Genomic DNA, 19,175 nt, shown 5'->3' on the forward strand with positions numbered 1-19,175 from the left:
GCCTTGGTGGCGTAATCGCTCTGAAGTTGCGCTGTGAAGACCGAGGGCGCATAATGAGATTCTGGCACTGGCGGACGCATTTTGTTGAGGGTGAACTACCCGTGTACCATGCATTGTGTGTAGCTTCAAGTATAACAGTTGGTCCAAATTCTTTCGGAGTCACTACGACCTCCTTCATAACAATATGGTGGTTTTAGCCCGTAAAAGCCCGGATTTTAGCTTTTCAAGCTGCTGTGGAGTGAGCTTATTAATGCCTCAAAGACAGGATTTCGTGCCTATATATGATTTCAATTAAAAACTAAAGTCTGTTACAGAAGCCCGAAAAATGCTATTTTATTGCCTAGATATCTGGTCTCTGGTTTTGACGGTGATGAAGTTTAGCGAAAGTTTTCCTATTAAAAGTAGAATTCGAAGGCATAGATATATACTGCTACCGTGCGCCGACGATCGCTGTGAGTTGTTACCCCATATTTAGTACTAAATACCTAAATTTCGCGTAGTTCTGTAATGACAGCTAAGTCTGTTCTGTTCTTATTTGTTTCAAATTAATTATACGTCCCTTGTGTTACTGGCTTATGCGGCGAGGCGAAACACGGATATAAGAGCCATAGGCACGACAATAGCGTAGCAATGCCAACTGAATCACACCGCTCGGATAATTCTTTTTGTACCGGAAGGCATCAGTGCAGAATACCAACGACGGCTTCGGCAAGCAGGGATGGTGTCCGGAAGCACTACAGAAGCGGTACTTGCAGAAACTTTGTGCGATAATATTTTCCGTGACGTGGGAAAGAGGGGCTACAGGTAGCTTAAGGCCTATACATTACGTAATTAGTGAGTGCTCATTTTCAGGTAGCGGGTTCGGTCGATACCGCGGCAGCCACATTTAAAATGCCGAAAAGGAACAGCGCCCGTGTACCTAGATTGAGCTGCATGTATAAGGAACCCAGGTGGTCAAAATTATTCTCAAGACTCCCAGCCCCTCTCCCAATGCCGCGCCCCATAATAATATCAAGTCTACGGCCCGTAAAGCAGAATATTTCGTTTTATTTTCTAGCGCACTCATTCTTCCGCCAACAGAGGTCATTATATACCAGCACAAATGATTTCTGGAGTTCGTAGTTTATAGCAAGGTTAATTACAGCCCTCTTCATGGACATCAGACGCCTGTTCGGGTTCATGAAATACTGACATACTACGCTGTTTCTGGTATTCATGCATTGGCTGTCTTTGAGCAGCGAAGCATTAATACCTGCCACGTCGGCTCAGTTTCCACTCTCAATCGATCCTGAACGACAAAGCAGAATGCATGTAGCATGCATTGGAAACATGTTCAATGTTCAACATAAAATCTTGTGGCTGAGAAGAAGTACGTAAGGCTTAACTGAAAACAAAAAGTGGCAACTGGTGCATACAATAGCACTTAAGCAGACAACTGGCAGTTAGCAGGTATGACTGCACTGATGTGTATTTGTATTCCCACTTGCAGCTCTTAATAGTATCCGCAGCCTTGTAGCTATGGGGCACTCCTGAAGCGTACAAAAATTGCGAGGGTGTGCACTGTTCAAATTTTTTTTATAATAGTGTGCGAGCGCCAATTACACGTCGTCACAGCAGCCTTGCGGTGGAGGGGGCAGCAGCATCGGCGACTCTATGTGCGCGCGCGAAAGGCAATTTCCAGTTAGAAAAGATGTCTGCGGCGCTCTTTATGTATGGAGATCGAGTGCCGCTATATAGGGCTGCGCAACCGCTGTGGGGTCAACGTTGGAGCGATAGAAAAATTGCTAGAGTGTACATGAGTATAACTATGTTGTAAATAAACTTCTGACGGCTTGTTCCTCAGGACATTAACTCAAGCGCGTCGCCAGCAATACCTGCCTCGGAGATCATTCCGTGCCTCACTTAATTTCTGAAGGCACGCCAAGGAGCCACTAGAACGGGTAGAGCCGTGCCACTTCTCAACAATCTACATCATGCTTATTCACCGGCAATGCTTTTAAAGCGATCCTTACATGTAATTTTGCCCATCGCTGCTGGTGGTGCCTGCTGGATACTGGCTCTTGCTCTCTTGCTTAGTACACAACTTCAGCGCCTAGCTCTGCTCCAGTGGACGCGTACCGGAACATACAGCGACGGTCTCTGATTATGCACCACTCGGTATAAACCAGATCTTCCCTTATGCCCCACAATGGGTATCTGCAGAGGACGAACAGTAAAACAGATCCAGAAGCAAATGAAGAAGTCGTCTTCAGAATCTAGCAAGTGTGGACAAACACTGAAACAAAAAAACTAAGAGGAAGTTTTCCTTATAGAAGAAATTGAGACACTTTCCCATTTCCGTCAACACCGTCGGCAGCTTCGCTATTACTGTTTCCCGCCAATGCGCTGTAAATAATTCCTTTTTATTTTTGCTACAAATGTGTCTTTTTTGCGAATTTTTGTGGTGCATAGACTCATATTTCAATGGTTAAAAATGCAAGGAAGCTGCTCTTTATCTATGCAATCGGATTTTGGGCTCTTAACGCCTTCCAAACTTACGCTGAGGTTGGTCCATAATTATTTGAGAAAGGTCAGCAGTATGGTGCGTCAGTAGTATAGCTTCATATTAGAATTAATGTTCTACCTCTGTTCCACGCCGCTTTTAGTTCGGCTACTGAAGACAACTTTAATTTTCCCATAAATATTTTAGAAGGTTTTTTTTTACAGTTCCGCTCAGCTCATCTCCAGTAGCCCTCTTGTATACGCAAGAATCAGTGTCATTCCTAGAAGGACCGAGGCCTGAAGATCTCTAAACGCGTTTGGCTATTACACTAGCAGGTCGTAAGCATCGCCATTTTGTGGCGGGCCAGTCAGTCACATCACTTTCTGTGCAGGATGCACATGCCCTGGGGAGAACCAGACATCCTGCTTGGCTTGAACCTGATCACACACCAGGCAGGCATGATGTACGGCATGATAGGTGTCCTTGACGGCGCAATGTATGCACTTGTGCCAGAGTACATGAGCACTCTGGAAATCATGGACGCTGTCGACAAACACCAGGTTGCTATGCCTTCACATTTTTGACCATTAAAGCAAAGTAACTAATGTCATTACATTTCTTTAAATGACATTTAGTTTTTTTGTAACAAGGTGGTTTCTTAGCTACCGTGTGCCCTCACACCAAATGGCACTGTAATTTAATCAGCATCCTGATAAATATTAAGGGCGGATATGAGTGGTTGGATAGCATGGTAAACTATCCTTTCCTCCGACCGCACTGCTTAGTGAGTGCTACTAAATAATCTGCAACGTGCCAAGCGTTCAAGCGAAATATTCAAGCATGTCTAAAATATTAGGATATGACTTGTGAAGCATTTTATTTAGGCTAGAAAACGTTTTGAGGCACTCATTTGCAGCTCTGGCACTGCGATTGGTTCTATTTCGTTAATGTCGCTACACGCGCGTGATATTTGCTTGTTTCAACGAGGTGCCTGGGCACCATCATTCGACTGTGAATCTAAACGGTCAGCGCTGCAACCGCTGTTGTAAACATAACCTTTAAATAAGTGCGCGTCTTACTGACTCGTCGTTCGTGTAACATTGTGGTGGATTGGGGCGTTCCCTGTCCTCACCACAGAGCTCCGAAGCGGCCACACCGTCGTCTTCTCATCCATGGCTTCCGATGGAACCACCCCGTCGCCACCTACGCCTGTGCGGCGCCTACCACAGCGTACGTTGCGGTTCCTAGTCTCCGTGATCATGGGACATTCTCCGTCCAAAGTTACGTTGACGTCGACGACTGGCTCAGCATGTATGAGCGTGTTAGCCAAAGCCACCACTGGGACCCTACCATCATGCTTGCCAATGTGATATTTTATCAGGACGGGACACCACCTGTCGGGTTTCGCACCCATGAGGACGTGCTCTCCAGCTGGGACATTTTCAAAGAGTGGCTTCGCTACCTCTTTGGCAACTGGTCAAGTCGCCAACAGGCTGCGCGAAAATAGCTTGCCACCCGTGTCCAGTCGTCGACCGAATCGTACGTCTCCTACATACAGGAAGTTCTCGCGCTTTGCCGTAAAGTTGACGAGCACGTGACCGAGGTTGAGAAGGTGGGCCATATTCTAAAATGCATCGCGGACAACGCTTTCAATTTGCTCTTCTATAACGACGTTTCTACTGTCGACGCCGTCGTCAAAGAATGCCGCCGCTTCGAGATAGCCAAAATCCGCCGCGTCGTTCCACACTTTTCCCGGCTCCCAAACACCCTTGCAGCGCCCTCTTCCTCCGTTCTTACCGCCACACGACCATTTCAAGAGAACGTCACCCGAATCGTTCACCTTGAGATGGAAGCGGTGAGTCCGGCCCCCCTTCATGCACGACCCCCTGAAGGTACCTTTGACCAAGTGGCCCCCACCATTTCTGTCATCCAAGCAGTTGTGCGGCAAGGAATTGCATACCATGGGCAAGACTTCTCAGTCATCACAGACCATCATGCGCTCTGTTGGTTTTCGTCGCTCATGGATCCTACTTGCCGGCTCGGTCGTTGGGCCCTCCGACTACAAGAATATCCGTACACAGTGACATACAACTCGGCACGCCAACACCAGGACACAGATTGCCTCTCTCGCTACCCAGTCGAACGCACGATCTCTACGTCTGATAGTGACACCGACGCCGGTGTTCTCTCTGTTTTACAGTACTCCGTGTCGCCGACGAGCAGCGCCGTGACCCGTCCTTGCGCATCATCATTGACCGCCTGGATTCATCACTCACCGGCAGTTCGCTTCGCTTATTCACACTTCAAGATGGCGTACTCTACCGCCACAACGTTGGCCCCGACGGCCCTACATTACTCCTTGTGATCCCAAAACACCTTCGCTGGACTGTTCTCCACGAACTTCACGACCTCCCCACTGCCGGTCACCTGGATGTGTCACGTACTTGCGACCGGATCCGCCAACGCTTCTTTTGGCCAGGCCTTGCTCGCTCCGCTCGAAGATACGTAGCTGCGTGGGAGAAATGCCAGTGACGCAAGACACCCTCGATGCTCCCTGCTTGGTATCTTCAACCACTTGACATTCCCGCGGAACCATTCTTTCGGGTTGGTTTGGAGTTACTTGGCTGTTTTCCTCTTTCTACCACTGGGAACGGATAGATCGCTGTGGCCGCGGATTACGCCACGCGCTACGCCAGCACCCGAGCGCTTCCTACAAGCTGCGCCACGGATGTCGCCGATTTTCTTCTACGCGATGTGATTTGATTATACGGAGCTCCACGACAACTCCTCACTTTCCGTGGCCGGACATTCCTATCAAATGTTATCGTGGTCCTGTGCCACGAGGTACACGCAATCCACGTCATACCATGCGCGAACGAAAGTCTTCACGGAGCGTCTCAATCGCACTCTCACGGACATGCTCATCAAACATGCTTCTTCACACCATACTTACTGGGACCTCACTCTACCGTTTGTCACATTTGCGTATTCCCCATTTTTCCTTCTGTTCGGCCGAGAACCAGCGCTGGCCTTCGACACAACCCTCTCTGTTCACGTGGCATCGACAAGTGAATATGCACTTGACGCCATGCCCGCTGTGCCCACACAAGGAAAATTGCCCGTGACCGCCTTCTGAAATACCGAGACAGTCAAAGGCGTTTGTACGACCAGCGATACCGAGACGTGCACTTCCCGCCTGGTTCTTTGATGCTTCTATGGTCTCCATCGCGTCAGGTCGGCCTGTCAGAAAGAATGCTGTCTTGTTACACAGTCCCATACCGAGTGATTCGTGCCGGGACTCCCGTGACCTGCGAAAACGCCCCTGACACCCCATCCGCTTCCTAGTCCAGAGATATCGCGCACTTTAGGCGACTGAAGCAGTATCACCCTCCCAGTGATGATGTTTAGACGTTCCGGGACGTCGCTTCTGCTGCCAGGGATTAAACTACACGCGTGTGATATTTGATTGTTTGAACGAGGCGTGGACGCCATCACTTAGAAAAGAGAAGGAAGAACAAACTGGGCTCACGCTGTGAATCTAACCGGTCAGCGCTGCGACTGCTGCTGTAAATATAACTTGTAAATAGTTGCTCGTCTTACTGACTGGTCCTTCGCGTAACAATATAAACTGTGGTTTCTTCCTCGGCCTTTGTACGAAATTTCGGCCTGTGGTGGCGAGCACTTGACAATCGCATGGTGTGCTTTACATTTTAACAACGCTATCACACTGCTGAGTAGCAATCAAAAGCCAGTGGTCTTGGGTTTATCTCTTCATTCAAAGAATTTGTCATGCTCCAGAGATCTATGAAATAGAAATAATCAAGCGAACCGCTCTCATTGCGTCTTGAAACTGGCCGTAAGACTCTCGTTTAAGCTGCAAACTATCACCAATTTAGATACTCTGCCACTATGACAAAAATAAATGCCTCAAGTCTTGATCACCTCGAAATATTGTACATGAATTCGGACAGTTGAGCCCATACATCAAGCGTCACAAGGCAGTGGGATCTTCTACACGACGTCACATATTCAATTGGCCTACCGGATCCGACGCTTGACCTTACATCGACTCTGGGGTGGTTCACCTCCACACGATATCTGAACCAAAACTCACATTAGGCGCTTCTTCTCAATGTTGATTGCAGTGCTCAAGATGTTGAGAAAAAAGCTTCTCCCTTTTCTAGCCACACTTTTTGTCTTATGCATACCAAAGCAAACGTGGTAAAACCTAATGAAGCCCTGGCTTTCTGTCTGCAAACTTGAACAAAAACTATACGGTCTTCTCTGAACATATAAATACAAGTCATGCACTGCATTGAAAAACATAAACGCAAACGGACGCCTCACATTCACGAGAGTGTGAGCGAGACCTGCTATGAGGTCTTGTATTGAAGAATAACATCGCTGTGAACCGCCGTAAACACAAAAAAGAATAAATTGAACGAAATCTCAATATAATCTAGAAACAAACACAGATGACAGTTTAAAACATGGAAATAGAGTTAACATGAAAATATGAAATAGCCGTGACCCCCCCTCACACCTTTTTAAAGAATAAGACCCAAATTAAGAAAGCCACGTGAAAAACTTGGTTCAAGAGCTTCCTCACGCTGTGGGTTTAAACCTCCTGCAGGCGACGTCAGCGCTGATTTACCCAAGCAGGCTTCAAGCTCTGGTGCGGGAGATGCGGCGCACTGGAAGAACACTGCCCAGCATGCGTGGCATCGCCATGGGTGGCAGTTTCTATCCGAAGCAGTTGCTCGAAGAACTTCCTAGAGTGTTCGGTGGTCTAGAGTGTCTGGTGCACATGTACGGAACTACCGAAGCGTGTTGCGCTGTTACTTCTCAACCTAAGAGCAAAGAGCTCTGCATAAGCACTGACGTCGGCTTCCCTGCTACGAATGTTAAAGTAAAGGTAAGAGGCGCTCAACGCCACCGTTTTTGATGCGACCAGAATTATTTACTTACTTGGGGCGTTTTGGGATTATGTGCAGGGTGATCATTTTAGATTGTATCGTATTTTTGGAAGTGGCCTGCAGCTGCTAGCGTAATTCCTGTCCTTGAGCTCTATTATTCGAGGAGGCCGACATTACTAGCACGAGTTTATGAAAATTCTGATAGTAGCTTCTTTGTTCATTACTTTAAGGCACTTATTGCAACTTACGAATTATAGCCGGTGAGTGCAGAACGTATCCAGTTGAAATGATTTTCTATAATGATACCAGTTTCTAGATAGTATTTCCGAAAGTGTACCACAAAATAAAAGGGCATTTCAATTACTTTTGTTCTTCAATCGATAAGCGAGCGTTTCGTTATAAAGAACCTTGTGGGACAACAGCGCATTATTAAGGCAAGTATAATGGCGCATATCTCCAAACTGGCGTCATTCTGAAAATTCATTTCAAATGGAAACATCTTGCAAACTCACCAGCTACAATTCACAAATTGTAATATCTGCCGTAAAGTATTTATTTCACAAGATAATGAATCTTTCGTAATTGGCTGATATGTATTTAAACTTATATTGCAAGCAATGTGTGCCTCTCTCAATAATCCCGCTCAAGGGTTAGAATTATGTTATCTGTAACAGGCGTTTCGAAAAAAAAATCCTTAAATGCACAAAAGGTCAATCCGTAGATAAATCTAGCCTGTTACTCCTACATGAAGACAAATTTGGCCTACTCTCTATGTGCTACTTTTCAACATGCGCCAAGTAGAAATGAGAAATCACTCTTTGACGAACAGACAAGCTAGGACATAGCATCCAATATTATGCAATGTCATCAATGCATCTATGCTCAATAACTGTTCCTGCGTAGGTTTAAGTCACGTCACGGTACACAGCTTGCTTTGTACTCTGTATTAAGAAGCGACAGTCGCAGTCATTTCTTCACCCTGGCCTCCCCCCCCCACCTCGTTTCAGCGCCAAAATAGAAAGATAGTTATTTGCGAAATAACAGCGTGCTAGTTTTCGTCAGTGGTGACGCAAGATATTCTCATTCCCATTACAATGCAAAGGTTTGATTTGAGCCCAACAGTATCCCGCGCTGTACTAAAATCTCCTGCTTCGCAGAACTGAACCATGAAAAAGTTCTTTGGCATATTCTTAGAAATATTTCTGGCGTATTTGTGACTGTTCACGTGCTACCCTGTAACATCTTTAGTAATCTCACAAGAGTGCAAACCGACACGACTGTCAGCGCTGTGTCGTGGAGCTGCCCTACGAATTTAGCGAAGGCAAGATAGTGCGCACAGACTACGCTCTAGTCCCAGAACCATCTGCTAGGCTATTTTGTTAAGCTACCCATAGCCCCCTGTGCTGCTTCTGTGCTTCCCTGACGCACACATAAACACACGCACGACGTCGTAAGCGTATTTATGTGTGCGTCAGGGAAGCACATAAGCAGCAGGGGGGGGGGGCTATCGGTAGCTTAACGAAATAGGCTAGCACATGGTTCTCGGACTAGAGCGTAGTCTGTGTGCATGTCATGCGCGCACAGTGGGTAAAATAGGCACCTTAAAATGATAGCATAGCTCATAAATAGCAGGGGTTATGCTGCATTCATTGTCATAGCCCAGCAGATGATGCCTAGACACCAGAACGCTTTAGGCATGCACTTATCCTCGCTACTTTTACAGGTGGGCTCCGTTACAGCGCGCTTGTCAATGTACTCGTCGACATGTTGATGTGATTATCAAAATTTTGGAGAACTGTAGGCTCATGTTTAAAACAAAAAAAACACTTTGAGGTATGTTCGCTGAAATATTTCTCAGGTCCCGGGTCGAAGAGCTTGGTTGTCCCTTCAGATTATTCAAGCGTCACCTGTTAAAGCTTCAACATGAAATTTTGATATCCGGAGCATTAAAGTTCAACCGAAAAGGTGTTTACGCTCCACATATTTAACCTTCAAATGCCTCCAGCCGACCTCTCCGCGTTTCTCGCAATAATCAAATTATCTTTCGCTGCCTCCAAATGGTTGCACTGCATGCCAAATTTCTTGCTTAGGTAGCCGAAATATTGATCGTACCTTCATTGCGTATTCAGTGTCAAGGACTACGAATACAGAGTATTGCGAACGAAGAAATCACAAACTGGCTAAGCCAGCTTTTTTAACTATTTGCGCCAATAGATAACCACCTCTCGCCAAAATATTGATGCCAGTTGTTCATCAGACGTGCAGGACGCCGTCCTCTCCCGAACACTTTTAGCGCGGGATCGTTTCGCCATATTTTTCTGCGAGTTATGATTGTAAGCACCTCTTTCTTCGCATTTATATTGAAGGAACATGCTTGCAAAGTTTATGACCTTACTTTTGTACAATCATTTCTTTGTATATTTTAAAACAAAAGGTACAAAATGTGGTTCATCTTATATTGAGGCGACCAGCTGCACATCTGAGCGCACTGTAGCAAATACGAAAACCGCAGGTCGCAACCAAATGTATAAAGTACGTTACTTATATGATATTATTTCTTATAATAGCCTTCCATGATTGGCCAGATGGTATTTCTTTCTGTAAAGTTTATTTTATATCATATTTGTCGATGAGGCATACCTTGTATGCATTGACAGTGATTTTACTTAACTATCTTACGAATAACAACATGAGATGCATTTTTGCTGCTAACATCAATTCTTTCGGTCGGGTTTCAGGTAGTTGATTTACTCACGCGTGAGAAACTTGGTCCCCACAAGACAGGCGAGATCTGCTATCGCGCAGAGTGGATGACGAGCGGTTACTACAAACGACCCAAAGAAACCAGTGATCTGTTCGACGAGGAAGGTTGGATTATTTCAGGTAAGATGCAGTGTTGTGGTTGTTGGGATGTTAACGCCAATTACAGTGGTGTTTATTTTCGTTTGGTCACAGATTTTCCCGTTTTTTTTAGTATAAATAAACTTTCGACTTTTCTGGGCTATAAGGAGTCACATTGGGGATAATTAGACTTCGCCCTGAATTCAACACAAAAACAAGTACTGTATTTTTCACGCTATACTGGCCCGTGCTATACAATTTTAAATGTTGGAATTTGATGGGGTATGACCTAACAGGCGTGGGCTATATATTATTTTTTATAATTCGGAATCTTTCTGAAAGGAGCGAAGGCGAACTGCGCCTGCAAATTTTTCTCCCACTAAATTAGACGTTCAGGGTCTCCACGCATGGACGAGAAAAGTTTATAAAAAGCAAAAAATACTTTTGGGTCCAAAATCAAAAGAGTGGACAGTTTTCAAATAAATTAAGCACACAAAGCATTTCGCGCAAAATTTCAGAATCAGAAGACATGGAGAATGCTGCGCTCAGACAGAATATAATAACATGTCACAGTCTCCGAGGCCACGTACTGTGTTCAGCCTCGCAGGGGGTGAGCGACTCAGCTACTTAAGCCTTTCTAGAAGGACCAAGGTTATACTTACTTTGTTGTACATCCTGCAGTGAAACGCGTTTCTGAGCCACAAGAATGGACGACGCACTTGTTCAGTTGTTGCGTGCGATCGTCCCGTGATTCGCAATTGTGGATCAGTAGCGCATTTTATTCCGTTTCTCTACAACGGGCTTTACTGCTCGCCGACAAGACTGGAAACCATAGGCGAAGGGAGGCTAAGGCTGCGCTAAATGCAGCATTCTACTTGTGCAGTCGTAGACAAAGAATTTCGAGATTATATAGCACCAACCCAAATGCATATATAGGGTAACTTGAGGAATTACGCAGATAAAACACAAGTGTTGGATAATCTGGGAAGCCAAGCTAACGTGCAAAGTAGGTGCAAACGTTTCTCTATATTCACCCTGAGGTTCACACACGTTCTTATTCAAGCAGTGCCTGAGTTGCCCTTGTAACTAGTTTGCTTTTTCATTGTTGAGACGTGCTATAGTTCATTTCAGCACCCTGGCACCGAAGTGGAACGTCACCGTGGCCATATTGCACGTAGTGGTAATAATGCCTTCGAAAACGATGCGGCACCCTTCGGGAGCAAAGTCGAGAATTGGAAAAGCAAAGGTCTGTGACCGGTGAAATACATACCCGGTGTTCCACTCCCAGTTTCAGTTTCACCCCACGCAGAGGTACAAGCTTCTTACTAGGCGAAACAGCTGCCAGCACATGTCCTGTTCTCAAAGAACCATATATATATATATATACATATATATATATATATATATATATATATATATATATATATATATATATATATATATATATATGTATATATATACGTTGTGTCACATAACATGAGGCAAGAATTTACAAATGAAAGGTGCATGGGACCCGAATAGTGATCAGACAATTTTAGTTTTCCCCATCACCCTTCATTTATTGAGTTTTTTTACCCAACTATTTAAGTATTGGCTGAGGACCACAATTATTATGTGCAGAGTTGCAGAGCACCTTCAGAAACCACCGATCGAAATGTTTCCTTTATGATACATCTCACATAGTCCGCTTTTCCGGATTGCAATGAAAGCCCGCGAAGTATGAAAAAAAGAAAGAAATAGGAAAAAGTGGTTCACTTACTAGACTTGCTCCCTGGTGAAACAACGACTGTAAAGAAGCACGAAAGAGGCAGAATAAGCCATGGAGCGTATTGCACAAATCGCCAAACGCAGAAAACCTCCATAAATTTTAAAATATAAATCACAGGGAAGGTGGACACAGCGTCAGGCAAAGAGTGAAGGCTGGGTGTGGTTTCTCTCGAGTATTAATTCATACACGGAGGAGGCAAAAGCGCGGAATGACTTAAGAAAGCTAAAAGGGTAGCAAATTCATCCGTTGCCTCTGATGAACAACGAGCGGAATACCTTGCAAGGCCAGGCAGACTCTCTCGCGAAGCATTTTGAGCGTTTGTCAAGCTGAATCCATTATACTCGATCATTCCTTAAATACAAACAAATAGAAGCACGTAAGCAATTCGTACGTGAATGCAGAAAAACGAACTATGTAATCAGCCTTTGAGTATTACCGAGTTGAGAGGTGCCTTGATTGCATGCAAGAGCTCTGCACCAGGACCTGATAGAGTCACATATGTCAAGATCAAAAACTTACACACTGACACATAAATTACACTACTCGCACTTTTCAACACTACTTGGGCTGCTGGACCTTTTCCATCTACGTGGAAAGAAGCGATAGTTTACCCTGTTTAGAAGCATGGTAAAGACCCTTCCCTGGCGGAAAGTTATCACCATATAGCTCTTAGAAGTTGCTGTGTAAGCTTTTTGAGAAAAGAAAAAGGTTAATCGTAGACTCATACATTTCCTTCAACTCAACAATATGCTTGATCCCAATGCGTGGGGCTTCGCAGAAGGATGGTTCACAAGTGGTCCTCTTGTGCGCATTGAAGGAAATCTCAGCGATGCCTTTGTGCATAAGCAGTTTTTCTTATGTCCTTGACATGGAAAAGGCGTATGACAAAACGTGGCGTTACGGGATCTTCTGAGACTTGTCGGGAATGGGCATTCGTGGAAATATGCTAAACATAATAGAAAGCCACTTGTCAAATCGCTTTTATGCAAGAAACTGGTGTATCCCTGCGAGGAGAGTTTAGCTGCACGCTCTTTTGGCGTCAAGATGAACATGCTTCGTGTTTTATTAGCACCAGACATTTTTTATTCAGTCTACGTGGACGACATTCAAATAGGCTTCAAATCCTCCAACGTTGGAATGTGTGACAAACAAGTACAACAGGGCTTGAACAATGTGTCCAAATGGGCAGGCGAACACTGATTTAAGTGGGCCGCAATAAAAGTTCCTGTGTACTTACCGCAGTGAAGAAAGGGTTCATTGCAGAACCCTGCATGGTAACTCATGGGCAACAAATAGTTGTGAATGAAGAGCACAAGTTTTCGGGCATTGTACTTTACTCTAAACTAACTTTCGCAGATGAAATATATCAAGGTAAAATGGTTAAAAACAATGAACTTACTGAAGTTCACTGAATATATGCCCCATAGATCACTTTGCCTAGTCGACAAATCATTTGCATTAACGGTCAGCCCTTTGTCAAACTCAGGCATTTTTCGTCTTGAAGCCAAACAAGTTATGCATATTGGGTAACTACTAAGGGCTGAGTGGTGGTCTCTGGGACAGAAGCAACCCGGAAATTCATCCTTTCGTATGCAGTGCATCTTCTTGCCGATGTCAGCCAGCATGTACTTTGTAGAAGACGCCATCTATTATTTCCTGCTAAACAATTTGTGTAATAAGCTGTTCTTATCCTCATATTTGGCGATTGCTGCTGTTTCTTGCTAAATTTTCGGACAAACTAGTGCACCCCTTCTTTGTGATATTTGCATCAGCAAAGTAACGTTTTATTCAAACATGGAGGGAACATTCATCATTGGCTGTTGAGAGAGGCTGCTAGTGCATTGTTGACATGCCATTAAATATAGCTGCTTGATATGATAATTATAGTGTTTGTTGTAACGTAAGACAAGAAAGCGAAGATGTGATAGAAACGTGGGAGGCCCAGCTCATCTCCCAGGACCTGCAACAACAATGACGCCTCGTCGCCAGGCCAAGGAGGCAGCGAAGGCCAGAGGGTTCCTGGAATGAGGAGGCCTCCCACCGAGAGTAGAACCGGGCTTACCGCGGGATATTGTTTCAAAAATAAATGTTTATCCCTCCTCCTCCTGTTTAGTCTGCTGTAGACTACTGTTATAGCAGCATCTCATGTGGTAGAAGTGGTGTACTGAATTAGGCTCGTGGCAAACTTGGTGAAGTAAACTAATTCACAGAAACAAAATTCTACATTTTGACTGGAGGCTCATGGCAATGATCATTCAGGTGACGCAGTGTACTACGACGAAGATGGCCGGATCTATTTCGTCGAGCGCCTAAAGCAGATGATCGATTGCATGGATGACCTCGTGATTCCCGCCGAACTTGAAGAGCTTCTTCTCCGCCAATATGCGTCTGATATCACCGAGGTGGCAGTTGTGGGAATCCCGCATCCCCACTACGTACAGGCACCGGCGGCGGCAGTGGTGCTCACAGACGAGGGCCGCAAGAAGGACTCAAAGCTGCTCGCCGAAGAGATAAAAGCAACAGTAGCGAGTAAGTTATGCGTCACAAACAACGGGCGTGCTTGCTGAGCAAATAACAGTAGCCATAACGGCTAGTGGTGAGCGAATAATACAAACTTCGAAATTCCATTCAAATTGGTTCGTATTCGATTGGATCCATAGACGCATTTACTATTCAAAATATTTGAACCACGGAAAATTGCAAATTGTATTCGGAACGGGTTTTAAGTGCAAATCACTCATCAGTTATGATGTTTTTTAGACGGTTCTTTCTAGCTCCCCTGGCGCGCTTTAACAAAGGCCGTGCCGGTGTTCTTGTATAGTGATAAGCGCACGGCAATGCGCATGAGATGAACATGCTCCTCGTCGGTTTTTTTTTGTATATAATCAGCTTCTCCCCAGTAAAGTCGTATGAAGCGGCAAAGCATGCCGAAAATATTGCGGTGAAGCGTATTCGCCACGCTGTGAAGTAAACCAAAAGTTGAAATTGGGCACTGTTACGAGGTCATTGATGGTGCTGATGGCTACCCGGGACTATGATCTCAAGTATCCATACTCTACTATATTTTCATGCATCTCTACGACTCGAACTGCCATGTGAAATCCTCACTAAAAATTAAACCATAGCAGTACCTGCCACCACCAGACACTACTGTGTCCAGTGGACGGCTCTTCTTAGTGTACGGAGGAATGGTGAGGGCGTCACTGCTCCAGGAACATGCGCAGAAACCATTGTTTGTTTGTAAGAACATTAAATAACCGTAGTTGCGACACTTTTGAAAAAGATTGTTGTACATATTACAGAATTATGATTACCGCGAAGCTTAACTTTGCTGTACGTTTTTTCAAGTTTACTTTAAACGCACAGTGTCGTAAACTTGCCTTTTTTGTGTACGTCTGACTGGCGAAAAAAATAGCATTTTCACAAAGGTCTGTAGTAAATGTATTTGAAGATTCTTTTATTTCTTCGCCCTTTATATTCATCATGGAATTCGCTCCGAAATTGCAAACTTTATATTCGAATTCTCCTAGCAGTGGTGACGGGTGCACAGAGGTTCTTATGACGATAGAATTCTCTTGGACATAATCGAGATTGAACGAGAGCTACTAAGAGAGCCTCTTTCAATCATTTGTTAAGTTCCTCTCAACAAGGTCCACTTTCCTATGTCTAGACGTATGGTGCGACACGCGCATTCTGCTATAGTCATTTGTTGGATATGAAATCGCGATTTCCGTGAATACAGACTCAAGGTTTTCTGATGCAGCTCAGATTACGAGGACATGAAAAGACGTAGCTAACAGCTTCTCCTACGCAGTTATGTTTATACAGGCCAATGTGGCACAGCAGCTGTTATTTCCTATTGCTTGGCGCCAGGTCGCCTGCTCGATTTCCGACCACTGGGGCAAGTGTTCGGATGGCACTGAGTTCGACCTCACTGGTGTACCTCGCTTTCGGTGTAGTGGGCTTTCAGTGCCCCGCACTCAACCTCCGGGGTTAAAAATGAATCATACTGAGTGCGAGACACTACAGAGTTTTTCCGCTCACTGTGTAGCTTCGAGCAGTGAAATTCCACCATGGAGTCAACTCTGCTTCCGAAATAATTGATAGAGCCTACTTCAGGCGTTCTCGAATTGTAATACACACACACACACACACACACACACACACACACACACACACACACACACACATATATATATATATATATATATATATATATATATATATATATATATATATATATATATATATATATATATATATATATATATACCAGAAGAACGGGGTTAACCGAGGGTCCCGGCCTTCGCGAAATGCGACGATTGTGGTTACGGTCCCCACCTGCGGCAAGTTCTGTTTGCACCTACTTTAATGTCCATTAATGTATCGTTTATGTAGTTCATTTATTAAGCACCAGTAATTTCCCCTATGTTGTACTTGGTGTCAGTGTTGGTTGGTTTCTTATGATTATATATATATATATATATATATATATATATATATATATATATATATATATATATATATATATATATATATATATATACATGGTGGTCCGCGAATTCGCAGAAGAACAGATTCTTGTTGCTATTGTTGATGTCAATGAACAGCTTCGCATACGCCACTCCAAGCGCCCTACTCCATCTCCTAGGTTTCGATGATAGCAAAAGCACTTGAATTGCGACAGTACCTTTCCTTTCGGCGTCAGGGTGGAGGTTCGCGAACCATGAGAAGAATAAATTTTGCTAGAAATTCTAAACCCCCTGAGGTCACGCTCCTCCCGTTGAGAGACCGTACTTAGAGGGATGAATGACGTTTCTGTGCTAAAATCCCCTTTGTGGTTGATACTGTGCATGAAATAAGTGAAACATATTAGGCGCCCAGTCGGACAAAAGACCTAACTTGTATTTTTGCAAATTGCACACAAAACTCCACCTCTATCCGCTTTTTCTTTATTTTGTGAACGAAAAAAATACTAGTGTTTTCTTTATGTTACTTGGCGGAGAATACCTGAAGAGAAAGAAATGCGCTGGAAATAAATACAAAGAGCAAAAAGATGCTTTTTGCATGCCTTGTCACCCCGGAGATAAGCATTGTTTTCAACCAGATCTTCTATTCAGTTCTTCATCCATGGCTATGTACGGAAGATTTTGCAAGTCGCCTGTTACTCGATCGCATTTCCTGCATTGTCGGTATTCACTACTTCTACATTTCAAATATAGGAATGAACCTTTGCGCTGAAACTTCGATAGCATCGGATCATGCAAGTTTCACTCTCGATGGTCTGCTGTCTGACCTGCTTGAAGAGACGCTTACAGCGAACTTGCGACCGTAGTACAGTAGTCCTCATTCCGCCACGCATGAGCTTATGTAATTACACCGCGAAGTCCAGAAGGCAGACAGTTCGAAGCAACGCTGCTTTCTGTGTTAGAAGCCTGATTCAAAATTACGGCATGCTCAAGTCTCAGTAAAATAGAGGCCAGTAGCTCCTAGTGATTTTGAAGTATCATTGTCTCCTGACATTCGCCTATTCTTGAGACTTCAGAGACGTTTTCTCGGAATTGACTCTTACCAGCAAGTAGCACATTTTACGACGTGGTAGGTGAAACTCAGCTATGCGATTGGCCAAGGCCCTCTGGTGCCGACGGATCCGGCAGTGACGCGACCTTGTTCTTTTGTCGTTAAATTTTCGACACATTTGTTCTTGGGGTGAAGGAGCCGGAGCAAAGCAGACACAATTCCCGTCGGCTCCGTATTCCACGATTGCTTTTGCAGCGCAAAGTACCAAAATCCACCGAATATCCACAACAATGCTCTCATCTCGTTCCCAGGAGCAAGCGAATGCCGAAAATGAGGCGGTATTCTCTATTTACAGGCCTCTACGACACTTTTCTGACCTCGTGGATGGAGGGCCGCGAGGCCTCATTCCGTAGAGCAGGCTTCTTCAACAATTACCGATCATTCTCTCAATAATTGAAGTCACCTTAGAGGGGCGTGGCGCAAACCAGGAAAAAATGTTATAAGCAATGGATGGGAGGAGGTCAGGCACAGAAGAAACCTCCCGACATCGCGAGAGCACCTTGTCGCCAACGTGAGTCGACAAGCGCAACGATAACACCAGCAAAGCCAGGCTACAGAAAATACGCAAGGTATCCAGAACGCCAGATTTCTGAAGATGGGATTACAAGATTGTTGTGAGGCCACGTGGAGGAGTCAAGATATCCGAGCACAGTATATTTCAACTATCAGCGGCGATACAGGATGCGGCAGGCCTCCTTCAAGGCAAAAGGGAGCAGGATATTTTCCGCCCCCAGCAATGATCAAAATATTGTGATGATCCGTACATCGGATCAAGAACGAGCAATCAAATATCAGAAAGTAGCACATATCATGAATAAACGGCAAGTTTTATAAGACCGATCCTTACGAGACAGCACCAGACAGGACAGCCAAAGGAGTCATCAGAGGAATCCCACTCATGCTAAAGTTAGGACTGAACAATACACTGAACAGAATCTCTTGAAGACCGACAAACATCTCAATACGAACGACTGACGAAAACCAAAACGGGACGACATGTACTACGCAAGCTAGGAATGAGTTACCAAGATCTATACGGGGAAAAGAGGACGAGAGCGAGAGAAACTTCTAGTGTGACATGCATCCAGGTTACAACAAGACCAGATAAGAACAAGTAGAAAAGAGAAAATTATCCAAAGCGATGGCTCAGATGATAGAGCAACCTTCGTAGATGCGGCTCAATACCCACATAGAAATAGCTACGCGGCAGTAATCGTAGATCACACCCCAAAACCCCTTACAAGCATTTCGAAACAGCAGAAGAGGTAGCCATTGCAAACGCAATGGTTTCCACGAAAACTCAATAGATAATTAGAAATTTTCAGGCGCCATTAGGCATTGGGCTAAGGGTAGGATCGTTCCTGAGCCGTCGCACATCATCAGAGTCAAAGAAGCGAAATTCAAATTCATGGGAACAAGGCAATTACTTTGTTCCCCAGCGCGTGCGGGATAGAATGCGTAGGTGCGACTGAACGAGGACGTAGAAAGAAACAGATACACAGAGACAGCGCTACTTTCAACTATATATTAATTTCGCACGCATCTATAAACATACAACGCACGAGTGGGTACAAACAAGACAAAAAAG

The 19,175-nt window shown here is 44.7% G+C and overlaps 2 protein-coding genes across 11 annotated transcripts in view; one reads left to right on the plus strand and one right to left on the minus strand.

Moving 5' to 3' along the window:
• Nucleotides 1–19,175, minus strand: part of LOC135917058 (uncharacterized) — a 119,799-nt gene that overhangs the window by 87,451 nt on the left and 13,173 nt on the right. For 8 of the 10 annotated variants that reach the window (XM_065450551.1, XM_065450550.1, XM_065450549.1 and 5 more), the window contains one exon: nucleotides 11,999–12,025. In XM_065450551.1, coding sequence (XP_065306623.1) covers nucleotides 11,999–12,025 — 27 coding nt within the window. Of the gene's footprint in view, nucleotides 1–11,509; nucleotides 11,528–11,998; nucleotides 12,026–12,282; nucleotides 12,360–19,175 lie in introns of those variants that run through there. The other 2 variants (XM_070528014.1, XM_070528019.1) reach the window with 2 other exon arrangements.
• Nucleotides 1–19,175, plus strand: part of LOC135917060 (luciferin 4-monooxygenase-like) — a 30,750-nt gene that overhangs the window by 10,290 nt on the left and 1,285 nt on the right. Inside the window, exons 3-5 of the mRNA XM_070528021.1 lie at nucleotides 7,116–7,397; nucleotides 10,137–10,281; nucleotides 14,267–14,536. Of these exons, the coding sequence (XP_070384122.1) occupies nucleotides 7,167–7,397; nucleotides 10,137–10,281; nucleotides 14,267–14,536 (646 nt within the window). The 5' untranslated portion in view covers nucleotides 7,116–7,166. The remainder of the gene's footprint in view (nucleotides 1–7,115; nucleotides 7,398–10,136; nucleotides 10,282–14,266; nucleotides 14,537–19,175) is intronic.

This window comes from Dermacentor albipictus, chromosome 10 (assembly GCF_038994185.2).
Source record: "Dermacentor albipictus isolate Rhodes 1998 colony chromosome 10, USDA_Dalb.pri_finalv2, whole genome shotgun sequence".
Lineage (NCBI taxonomy): Eukaryota > Metazoa > Arthropoda > Arachnida > Ixodida > Ixodidae > Dermacentor > Dermacentor albipictus.